At 46.1% G+C, this 12,928-nt stretch overlaps 1 protein-coding gene across 1 annotated transcript in view; it reads right to left on the reverse strand.

Annotated features, from left to right (window-relative positions):
• The window catches only part of ACTN2 (actinin alpha 2), a 274,880-nt gene that overhangs the window by 146,177 nt on the left and 115,775 nt on the right, over positions 1-12,928 (reverse strand). Inside the window, exons 5-6 of the mRNA XM_069234482.1 lie at positions 7,896-7,983; positions 1,479-1,557 (exon numbers count right to left, since the gene is read on the reverse strand). Of these exons, the coding sequence (XP_069090583.1) occupies positions 1,479-1,557; positions 7,896-7,983 (167 nt within the window). The remainder of the gene's footprint in view (positions 1-1,478; positions 1,558-7,895; positions 7,984-12,928) is intronic.

The following is a 12,928-nucleotide window of genomic DNA, read 5'->3' on the forward strand; positions in this document are numbered from 1 at the left end:
GAGAAAAAGGTACTGAAGTATTAAATATCACAAGTAAGTAATCAGGTCCTTCCTTCCTCACATCCTTCCTCATCCAAACCCAGACATATAGAAGATATACAAAATCTGCAAGGGATGCCTCAATGCAATCCTGGGAAATGGAGGGAACTCACTCATATAGGAGAACAGCAGGACAGGGGTCTTAAGGGCATCAACACAAGCAAGGAAGAAAAGTGCCAGATGCGTTTTCAAAGTGATGTTGGTACAGCTTACCGACCCTCAGGGAGAGTTCTGCAAAAGTCGTGTGACAAAGAAGACTTTTATGGGAAATCAGAGTAATTACTCTGCTCTAACAATGCACCCGAACAACGCTCATCGACTGAATGAGAACTACAGAGATGTTACAAGATGGGACTGTGCCCAAATTCCTGTCTGGCAAGGCAAGTCAGTCAGATCCTGTCCTTGATTGTTGGTTGAGGTAGGCCTTTTTGACCATGCTGTGACCATGGTGTATGTACAAAAAAAACACCACAACCCAGAATACGAAAGTAAAAGCAGTGGAGTGCCTGCTGCACAGTAGCCAACTCCCTTCAATTGGACGACTGGCACTAGTTTGTGTCCAGCCAATGCTCCAGGGGAACATAAATTCCCTATGTGACTACCAACCCAAAATGCTAGTATCTATTGTAAATGAGAACAAAAGGGGAGGCAAGGGAGAGAAGAAAACCCCTGTGAAAGTCACCAATAAAGTTTGAACTGAGTTTCAGGGAGAGTATAGAACTAGACTCTCAAAGGTGCGTGTTAAAGGATCTCATTAGTCTAGGAGGTAGTGGACTAAGGGTCTGGGGAGCAGGTACACCCAAGGGACCTGAAATGATTTTCACAAACCCAGAAATCAGCAGCAAAGACCTAGTCGAAGGAGAGGCCAAACCACGAGAAATTACTCCACAGTTACAGAGCATGCATACAGATTCCCATTCGCTGAGGCACTCAATCATTTTGACCAGCTGGACAGGTACTGATTAATTTGACCACTCCCAATAATTTACAATCTACTACATCTACAAACATTGTCCCATAGCTATAATGTGCTTTTTGGCAATATTTGGTCAGTGCTACAAAATGGCTTCCCATTGGGCATGCTTTCGCGGTCTTCCGTAAGTTCGGTCTTGAGTGCAATGTGAAACCACAAAATAGGGATATTCAGTCACACCAGAAATGCATGCAGTTGTATATGCTCATGCTGATTTTATGAAACTGTAAGATAAAGCTTCCAGAAATGGAAATAGCTTTCACGACTGAGGAAAAAATCATCCAAATCATTGACCTCAGAAGCAAGCTTCCAGCAGAAGTAGAAAGTGTGCTTGCCTGGACTGTGCTATTTAAAAACTGGACATGCATGGTCATTAAGTGCTTGTGAGGTCCCCCCTTTGCGAAAACATGCAGGAGAATGCATCAGATCACAGCAGGCATCCATGCTGTCAGGCGGGGAGGATGACCTTGTTGAGTTTTGAGTAGTCAATGAGATCTGGCCGGTGTCTGTGGATAAGTGCACATAGTCCAAGGCCGTCTTTCCAGCTTTCCAACAATGAAAGATATAAAGGGCAAAGCAAGTTAATCATTCATTACATTTTACACAGTAAAAGTTTCATCACATGATGTTGTTATGATTATCTAGGGCCCGTCCTGTGCAATGACCTCCCACAATTCAACAAACAAAAAGCAGACCTCCACAGTTTTAGTGAAACACTCCACATTCACACCTTCTACAAGTCACCTTCTAACTAGCCCCTTCATGAGAACACAATGCTGACCAGAAACTTGCTTTGAATTGTGGAATGGTTGTTGCATGCCCTCACACCCACTACATCAGCTTATCAAATGCTCAAAATGCACATGCAACATAGTAGTTACATTTATGGGGCATGTAATAGGTAAGTGCTCCCTCTGTCTTGGGTGGACCTATAACCTCAGCTTACCCTCTAAGGAAAAAATCTGTGTTGCATTTTAAGGCATGTTGGGTCTGCTGAAGTCCAAGAACATGTGACACTCAAGTACCTAGGACGAACTGGGCAGAAGATGATGATAATGAAGTCACATTAGGGATAGTGTGTACACCGTTCTGTCCTTATTTGAGCATCCCACTTACCTCTTTTCTGCTGTATTGGTTGCCATGTACGGCACCTGTCTATGCACATCCTCCGACCTTACATTATCTCCTCTTTGGCTTACACAACTTCCAGGAGAAGTTTTAGAATGCTGCAATTATTTACTGGTAATGGCATTATTCTGAGTCCTTCACTTGCCCTGTGCCTCCCTTCACAACCCTCCTCAAGTTATAAAAGCCCCTTTCCCCCTCCTTACTTCCTATTCTGTACCAAGCACATGACATCGCACAGTTGGACTGGTCGACAGGGATGTAGTAAGGGGCTGAGTCATCACAGCTTGAAAAGGACTCAGAGTAATCCCATTACCTGTAAGTAACTGCAACATTACCTCCTTGTCCCCCTCGCCATGTGGAGTCACTACCTGAGATGTACCCAAGCCACAAAATGGACCAGGAAATCTGTTAATTATATGCAGAAACCAAGTTTATTCAACAGAAGATCAAACAGTTACAACACAGATGCCAACACCTTGGAACCCAACCACCCGATAACGGTTAACAAAGGTAGAAAGAACTGCCCAAATGGCAGCTCAGCAAATTTCCTCCAAAGAGACCCCCTGATACTCAGCAACTGAAGCAGACAAGCCCTTGTAGACCTCCCCTGAATCCCCAGGGAGGAAGACAAATCAAACTGCTTGCAAGCCAGCAGAATCACAGATCTGATCCACCAAAGTCTGTGTAGAAGGCTTACCCCCTCCCGATTACGAACAGTACCAAAATTCACAAACACAGTGGAGAAAACTCAAAACTCCTTCATCCATTTGAGGTAGATCAAAACCGCTCCGAGATCATCAAGAGAATGTAGTGCCACTTCCTCAGGAGACTGAGGATCCAGAAAAAACACAGTAAGAATTGCTTCCTGCTGTAGATGAAACATAGACTTCATCTTCGGCACAAACCCAGGACCTAAACTAAGGACAATCCTGTCATCGAAGACCCGAAAAAGGAGGAATACAGGACAGAGAACCCACTCCCCCAAGTGGCGAGCCGAAGTAACGGCCATCAAGAAGAATACCTTCAGAGTCAGAAGTCAAATATCCACCAAAGATAAAGGTACAAAAAGGGGATATATGAGAGCCAGCAAAATCAACTGCAAATTCCAGGAAGGACACACCTCCTGAACCAGAAGATGGAGATTCGAAAACCCCTTAAAAATCCTGGAGACTAGCCTTTGATCGTCCAGCACACCACCCTATGGGGACCAAAATGCCTTAATGGAGGCACACTGAACCATAAGAGAGCAGGACTTAGGCTCAACTGGAACCCATTCCGAAGAAACTCAAGGACCTGGGGGAGAGACACAGAAAGGGGATGCAGGCTCTTCTGATCACACCAGCACTGCAAGTCTTCTAATGCCAAGCATACAAAGACCTGGTGGACAACCTCCTGAAAGCCTGCACAAAAGAAGAGACAGATACTGACAGCATCTGAAAAACCACAAACCAGCCCCCGCCCCAGTTCACCCTCCAAGCCGTGAGCTTGATTTTCAGCAGAGCCTTGACCTGGAGAAACAAAAACCTCAGGAGCGAAGGAACCAAGGGAACTCACCATTCCTGACCCATTGTCATTGTTATCAGAAGAGGAAAAAAGATAGAGCGGGCCATGCTAGAGCCACCAGAATGACCTGAGCTGTCTCCTTCCGAACCTGAATCACAAACTTCTGGATTAAAGGAAATAGAGGGAAAGCAAACAGAAGGCCAAGGACACATCAGGGCATCCACTACTGAAGTCAACTCCTCCCATACTCTGGAAAAAAGACGGGGAAGTAGGACATTGCAAAAACTCACAAACAGATCCACCCTGGGGCAACCACACAGCTGACACAACCTGGCAAACACGCAGAGAGAGAGACAAAATTATTGAGATGATGGAGTCTCCCTGCTCAGATGATCAGCTTGAGAATTCACAATCTGTGACAATGGCAGGGCTCTTTTCCCCTGACATAGGATCTGACCTTTGTATTGTCTGCCTGAATGGCCATGCCTTTGCCCAAAATCAGTTCAGAAAAGAACAGGAGGGCTAGATGAATCATCTCCAGTTCCCTCCAATTGGATGACTGACAACTCATGCTGATTTCCCATACGCCCTTGACCTAAAGGGCTCCCGACCATGTCCCATAACCACTTTCGCTGGCATCCATTGTGAAGCCCAACAGAGAAGGAGCAAACAAGCAACACCCTTCAAGATGGTGGAAGGAATGAGCCACCACTTCAGTTCCCTCTGGATTCTTATTGTTATGGGAATCAGGCACAACATATCCTGCACATTGGGGACCCAGTGAATCAGGATGAACCTCAAGAGGACATTGAGGTGCCACCTGGCCCAGGGAACCAAAAACACAACACAGTGGCAGTCAGATCTCCCTGTACCTTCATCCAGATCAAGACGGCTGAGAAAGAGATGATAACAAGTCCGGCAAATGAGAGTGAATCTTGACCACCCTCGAATCTGGCAGAGTGACCAAGCCCAGATCCATCCGGAACCAGGCCCCAATGAAGATGCAATCCTGGGGTGGGATCAGCTGGGATTTCTGAGCATTAACCAAAAACCCATGAGAAGACAAAAGAGCCAGTAGAGTGGCCACATGAGTAAAGGTCTGGAGAAGAGATTCCTCCTTGACCAGGCAGTCGTCAAGATAGGGAAAGATGAAAACCCCCTTAGGTGAGGAACAGCCATTGTCAAGATATGAGGCACTGATGTCAGCCTGAATGGCAGCACCCGGAACTGGAAATGTGTTGCACCCACAGAACACCTTAGAAACCACTGATGACTCGGGTGGATAGGGACATGCAGGTGTTCATCCTGAAGGTCGATGGTCGCAACAAACTCTCCTGCAGACATCAGAGGAAGGAGCTGCCACACTGAAAACATCTTGGAAGGGATGATAGCCACCCAACGATTGAGAAGTTTCAGGTCCAACATAGGCCAGAACTCCCCAACACCTTTTGAACCAGAAAGAACAAGAAAGTAGGGATGCATCCCATATCTGGAGGAGGTGAGACAAAGTCAGTAAGATAAACGCTCCGAATGATACTCAGTACCCAGACATCTGTAATTGAGAGATCCCATGCTGGAAGGAAAGCTTCTATCCTGTCTTCCAATGGACCCAGAACCGAGTAACTGCCATAGTCAGGACTGCTGATTAGAAGTTCCTGCTTTAGTAGCAACATCCTCTCGCTTGTTCCATCCGAGTTGGAATCTTCTCTTACAGGATGAGTAAGAGTAGGTATCCTTTCGAGAAAAGTCTTTGGAATCACTAGAACACATCCGATTCCAAAGCTTAGCAGCTTTCCAGATGCCCTATAAGACCAGGTTTGTTTCTTGTCCTTGAAGGACTTTTTAATAGGCCCATCCAAGTGCTCACCAGACAACTTGCTACCCTTAAATGAAAGTTTCAGAAAAGTGGATTCCTCTGCCAGATCTGCTGTCAAGTCCCATGACCACAGGCTCCTCCTGGCCATGATTATCGAGACAGATGCCACTGAGGCTGCCTTGATAATGTCTGCAGACCCGTCTGCCAGGAGTTTCAACTGCTACTCCATGTGCATCAGAATGTTGGCAACCTTCACACCTTCTTGATTGGCTTCTGCCAGGGCCTTGAAGGGCCTGATTACAACTTTGGAGGAGGTGTTAATCTGTCCCAAAAGTGACGGTAAAGTGACGGATATACCACCAGACTTATTACGAGTTCCATAGGATATAATGGACTCGTAATACGGCTGTTGGTATATCTGTCACTTTACCGTCACTTTTGGGACGGATTAACACCTCCTCCAAAGTTGTAATCAGGCCCGAAGTCTTTAACCAAAGAGTGGCCGTCAAGGCCCCATTAGTAGCAGCCCTAAGGACTAGATTCAATGCCACAAAGGATTTCTTAAGGCTACCATAAACTCTGTGATCCACCCAATCTGAAGGGGTACAGTAATCCGGATTCAGAGATGCTCTGCCAATCAGAGGGGCCAAGATGGAATTCACTTTAATGATCTGGAGTAACACCTTATCCCCATCTTCCAAATCATAAGGCTTTTGCAGTAATTGTGGAATTTGCCTGTGCTCAGGTTCCTCCCAGGACCCGAAGATGGCATCTTTTATCCAGGATGTAAAGGCAATGCCAGCACCACAGGCCTTGCAAATAAACAGAAGACATCCACAGCAAGCTCCTCCACTGGAGGAGGCACCAAAGTCCGATTATCTCTGATATGAGACTAAATCTCAGTCAATTTCTACCTAGATATAAACTCCCTCCAGCCACAAATTGTTGCTCAGGACCTGTCTCCATAGATAAATCTGAGTCCAGCATGTCAAAGTGAGAAGAAGGTTTCTTGGATTTATGCTTCCCAGCCAAAGGTTTAGCCACTGCAGCATCAATCAAAGTTAGGATCTCAAGTGCCTAAAAGGGAACCTGCACCAACCACAGGGGTACCCCTAAACATCCTACTCCGCCCATCCTGAAGACTGCCATCCTCTTCGGCAGATAAAGGTGACTGGACAGTGTTTCAGATTCTCCCCTTTCTTTCATAGTATCACCAAAACTAGTTGGCTTGACAACATGCTCAACTTAAGTAGCCCAGAGATTTGTCCCATTGGTCACCAGTCCCCACAAGAAGAAGACCTAAACACCATGAGAAACAAAAATCCTCAGCAAAAAGTTGCCAATAGAACAGCTGCTGCAAACATAAAATCAGAGATCAGACAGAGACTCCATAAAGCCTGTGACAGCACAGTCGTCCACAATATCCCCAGCAACCGAGACACGCCCCAGCAGCCCGGAGGAGGTACCACACTCCCAGAACATGGAAGCAATGATGTGAGCAGGAGAGACGTGTGCGCTGTAGCCCACAGAACAGCCGACATGCGAGCTGCACATCCAGGATTCCCTCGACCTTACTTGGTGCCTTTAATAGCCTGGGGTCATACCTTCCAAGGAATCGTCTGCAAGCCACGTCCGCCTGAAGCCCAAACCACCATTCCTACCAGGCTCCACCAGGCAGGAGATGCACCCGGAGACACATTGGAGCAAGTGCACCGCACCGGCCCAACTGAAATGCACCAAAAAAGGAACAGAAAATAACGAGGGGGGTGGGGGCTTTTATGGCTTGAGGGCGATTGTGAAGGGAGGCACAGGGGCCTCATGGAGTGATTTATCATGGTGAGAGGGACGAGGAGGTAATACAGAATGTCTGGTCTTTAATAGAAAAACTAAATCAGAACCATTCTGGATATCACTGCTTTGGGGAGGCTTCCCATATTCTATTTATGCTTAAAAGGAAGGTGAATTTAAATGTTTTACTATAGTGTACAAGAGTGAGGTGCCTTATGTAGGTGCCAGCACTTCTACAATTCAGAAAACAACTGAAGATCCGCCACTTCATAGACACAACCGGCCTGATTTAGATCTCGAAGGAGGGGTTACTCCGTCGCAACAGTGACGGATATCCAGTCCACCGAATCTAAATAACATAGAAAACAATTGCATTTAGATTTCGGCGGACGTGATATCTGTCACAGTTGCGACGGAGTACCTCCGCTGGGATCTAAATCAAGCCCAACATCTCCAAACAACAGGATTCATGAACCATATAGTTGCGATTCAAAAAGTCCAACAAAACAGGAACATCACAAGAGTTCTTTGCAGCATTTTTCTAAATAAGCTGTGCGTTTTACTTATTTAGGGTGTCGCTCTTTTTGTGAAGTTATTAGCCTAACTTAAAAGGTACAGTTATAGTCTTATTCAAAACACATTATTCACCTGAGATGGAAGTTCTGAATATTCACATTTCGGTAGGGAGCTGTTTTCCTTTGACACCAAAGCAGCAAGCCTTCTTTGGCGGATGTCTCTGTCAAAGTGGAAGAAAGAAACAAACTACTGTGGCGTTTCTTTTTATTTATCATTTAAATACAATACAATGTAAATTAGCACCCAAAACACCATCCAGTGCTTCTGGATTTCATCATTAGATCTGGGTAAGAGAAAAGGAAAGCAAAGATCTTCAATACGGATCAGAAGTCTCTCTTCTTAACCGGAGAATGCACAGAAAAAGTTGACAATACTTCAGAGAACATTTTGCAAAGCACACGGGAAATGGACAGATACAAAGAGCTTCCTTGTCAACCAGCCTTCAGGAAAAATGCTTCTCAGGAAATCTAACCTTCTACTTCTCAGTGGGAACTCTAATCCTTTAAATCAACCCAACCATTACACAACATTAACAAACGTTCAATTTGGGCCTCTGCACTATGTCATATTACGATAGTAAATTCCTCTACCAGGATTTGAATACTTAAAGGTTCTCTTCATGTAGTTTTAGTTTGTTCAATGCATCTTGGTGGAGTTAATAGCATTAGTAAGCCAATCCCACTTTTAACAATATGCACTGGGACATATCAAACCATCTACTGTTAATTTATATAAAATATCATTTAAATACATTCTGAATATTTGGTTGAATCATTCAAACACAGCTGAGAATGAAGATCTTTTGAATGATCAAACAATAACAAAGTTGGAATATGCATAGAATTATAGATGAGAAACTGAATACGGGGGATGGATTCACTAAAGGTTTCTGAATTAAATCATATAGACAATGAGAGTGAAGCTTGAATTTTTTATGATGTCACTCAGAACCTCAAAGGAAGATCCTCCCGTAGTTCACAGTTTAGCCATGCTATGTATGCCTCCCTTAAATAATCTGCCTCTGTTTCCAACATATACAGTGGACATAGGAGTGTTAAGGGAGCCACACACAGCATGGCCTGCCCTCCAAACAATAAAAAACCTGGCCTCCTGCCATCCACCCGTAACACTCCCAACATATACTACTTCCTCCTTGCCAAATGAATAAATACTTGGCCTCCTGCCACCCACTCCCCCACATTATGAAACTAACCCTCCCCTCTCTGAACAAAACATAAACATAAATACATGGCCTCCTGCCACCCACCACCACCACTCTCTGTGCCTTCTCACCCCTTCCCTGGCCAAAGAATTAGCTACAGACTAACAGCCGCTGTCTTTTTATCTGTCAACACAACATTGCGGAAAACTCCGCTCAGGGGAGAAGGCAGTTGGTGAAAGTACAGCCCAGCACACATTCTTCTACTTCCCTTGGGACAGTGGTGACCAAGGAAAGGAGGAAGAAGGCGAGTGAGAACACCAAATGCCATTCCATCATTCTTGGGTATCTTGAGACACAGGAGAGGCAGGGGGAAGAAAAGGGACACAACTTTTTCCCCTGAAGATGCTACAACTTTAGATAACTGCTTTCATTACCCCCTGTTGTTATGTCAGAGCAACGAATAATCAGATTTCGATCCAGTTATTCATGATAGAGGCTTTCAGTGGAAACCATACCCAAAGAAGGTACAAAACCAAGAATGGCCCGGTCACTCCTGACGGTTATGTATAATCTGGGGCTCTCTTACAGTTGGCGGCTATTACACTCCTTGACACACAACACCTTCAGCCAATTAGTTAGAATACTGGTGGCAGGGCTTCCGCACCACCCCATACAAGAGGCAATACACTTTGGGAGATTCCTTTCAGGCCGTGCCTGACTCTGCTGCGGGTGAGGTGGAGGGAAGAGTCAATGTGTAGTAGAATTTGGTGCTTGCCCCCAGAAGCCCTGACAGACACAATCTGGAGGGAATCCTTGCGGCTGACTTGACGGCCTATATGGACTGCAACGGGGCCACAATGAAGACTAGGGCCATTGAATAGGAGGCCTTGAAAGTGGTGATGTGGGGCCACTGTATAGGGTCTACGGTTGGGATACAAAGCCAGCTGGAGGCAGAGGTGGTCCACCAGGAGCTACAACCAGCAGAACCTCAAAAGGGGGAGGCTGCTCTGCTTGACGCTGGAAGAGAAGCTATGGAAGCATGAGGGAAACTGCACAACTTTGGCATACACCAGACAAATACACACCAATGTGCTATGGGTAATGCTTACACAGAGAGGGCAACAAGTCAGGGAAATTATTAGTCTGGACTCTGCAAAAAGAGCAGGGCATATCACTCATCTTACACCTGAGGAGCCCAGAGGGGAAGATCATCATGGATAGGCAGGCCACTGTAACATCCTTTCAGGCTCATCTCCAGGAAGTGTATAAAGCTAGGACCATGATTGGTGCAGCGGCACTGGAGAGGTGTTTTAATGGAGTGGCACTTTCTGGGCTAGACCCAGAGGGGGCACAGGAGCTGGACATGAAGCTCACACTGGAAGGGATGAGGGGTGCAATTAGGGATCTGAACCGAACCAAAGCGCCGGGAGCTGATGGCTTTCCGGCAGAGTTGTGTCAAACGTACTCCATACACTTAGCTGAGCACCTGCTGGAGATCCTTCAGGAAGCGTGGGAAAGACAGATCCATCCCCCAACCTTGTGGGAGGAAATAAAAGATGTTATGCTTAAGCTTGGTGGGGGTGCTGCCGACCCAGCCAAGTACCGATCCCTCACCATAATTAATGCTAATGTAAAGCCACAAGCCTGAGGATGGTGATAAGGACCATAGTGCAGGATGATCAATGTGGGTTCATACCAGGTCGGAGCACAGCTCTCAGTACTTTCAGGCTGACACACATCATTCATGCAGTTGCTGAGGAGGGACGGAAAATGGCCTTGGTGGCTATAGATCTCGAGCAGGCCTTTGACACAGTGGAGTGGCCTTACTTGATAGAAGTGTTTGAGGGTACTGGGGTTTGGCTCGGCATTCAGAGCCTGAGTACGGTTACTGTACCATTCTGTTCCCACCTAGGCGGCCTGGTGTTGCTCCCTCAGATCAACTGCCAGACTTGGGATTTCACTGGGAGACTGATTGTTTTCGGTATCTGAGGGTCAGGTGGCTCATACAAAGGCACAGCAGACGCAATGCAATATAGAATGATTGGTGACTGGAGTCTGGAACACTATCCAATTCGGGCGGCCATTGTCAAGATGGTCTTTCTTCCCAGATGTGTATATGTGTTAAGAGTTCACTATGTCCTATCAGCCTAAGGGTCTTCCAGCAACTAGACAGTCTATTGGTGTCACTGTTATGGGTGAACCACCTCAACAGAGGGACTCTGTCTGTGCTGAAGAGCGATGTGAAAGTTGGGGGCGTGGCACTGTTCAGAATTCATTATGTCCTATCAGCCTAATGGTCTTCTGGCAAGTAGACAGTCTATTGGTGTCACTGGTATGGGCCAGCCGCTTCAGCAGAGGGGCCCTATCTGTGATGAAGAGCGATGTGGAAGTTGGGGGCCTTGCACTCCTGGATATGCAACACTATTATTAAGCATCCCATTTGGAATATGCAGCCCAGTGGCTTGCAGATGTTGATAACTGAGAAAAACACTTGCTGCAAGGCATGAAAAGAGGTAAGATGCTCACTCGACTCATCATGAGGGGTGCGTAAAATTCCCAGTACCCTGCCTGGTATGGCAAATGGCAGCTGTCTGGGAAGAGGTCATTAAGAAAGTGACGCGTTGCACCCCTTTCGACTGGGACCTGAGACTCTGGGAGCTGGCCCCATTCATCACAATAGAAGGGATATGACAATGGAAAGGTGGAAAGCAGGGGGTAGTCAAGTGGCTGGAGACCTATTTCTTGGGGAAACGTTTATCACGCTGCAAGAGGCCAGGGACACCTTCCATTTGAGAGTGGGTCAGATCCTGCAGTATCTGAAAGCTGAAAGCACAGTGCGTGAGGTGTGGAACACATTCCTGGCCGCACCCAGTTCCTCGCAGGTGGGCTACTTTATTGGGGCGAAAGGAAACATCTAATCACATTCCTTTACAAAGCCATTAGCGAAGACTGTACCCAAGTCTCGCTGCAGGACTGGCAAGCCTGGGTGGGGGTGCTGGCTGAGCCCTTCTCCAACAGAGAGTGGGAACTGTCATGCTCGATGGTCAAATGGGTCTCCACTAATAATAGGTTCAAGCTTATACATTTCAATTACCTCCACCAAAAACATATCACACCTTATGTTCTAAGCAAGATTTACCCAAAGAGGGTGGCCCAATGTCCTAGATGCGGAGAAGAAAATGCCCCTTTTATGCACTGGGATGAAGGGCAGTGAGGAGGTTCTGGGAAGAGATTATATCATGGGCGGAGACCGCGGTGGGACTCCTGCTCTAAGCTACACTGCAGATGTGCCTACTGGGAATAGTAAAGCAACCTAGGGAAAATATGCCCTATAGATTTCTGCAACTGGCCTTACTATTGGCATGGAGGAGGGTGGCCACTGGTTGGATGAACTCCCCGGTACCATCCATAGACGTGGGTTATAGATGTCCTGGAATAGGCAGTGGCTGAGGAACATCATATTAGGTAATCAAGGATGGATGACAAGGTCAATATGATATCACAACATGGGGTAGGGGGTGCTGGACTCCTTCCAGGGCTGCAGCAACAGTGAATCTAGCTTTGATGACTCTGGACTCAAGGAGGGAGAAATGGGGAGGGATGGATGTTAGCTCCTAGGTGGTGTTCCGGACTCCAAGAGATATATGTGTCACAATAAGTACCCTGACCTGGCCTATGAAAATATTCCATTGTACATGTTTCACACACTGCTGATGTGCGACCCATGGAGTGTGGGAGAGATGATGGACGAGCAATATGTTGCTGAGGAATTATGTTTGCATTTACTATGTTCTGTAACTGAGAAAAACTCTAAAATAAAGGTTTTCAAAAACATAATATTTATGTATTCACTGGAAAAAAAAATAATATGACGATATAGTTAACTGCTAGTTAAGCAAAAACGAATGTTTATAATCAAAAGCACCACTGAAATTCACCAAGG

Source organism: Pleurodeles waltl, chromosome 5, assembly GCF_031143425.1.
Source record: "Pleurodeles waltl isolate 20211129_DDA chromosome 5, aPleWal1.hap1.20221129, whole genome shotgun sequence".
Lineage (NCBI taxonomy): Eukaryota > Metazoa > Chordata > Amphibia > Caudata > Salamandridae > Pleurodeles > Pleurodeles waltl.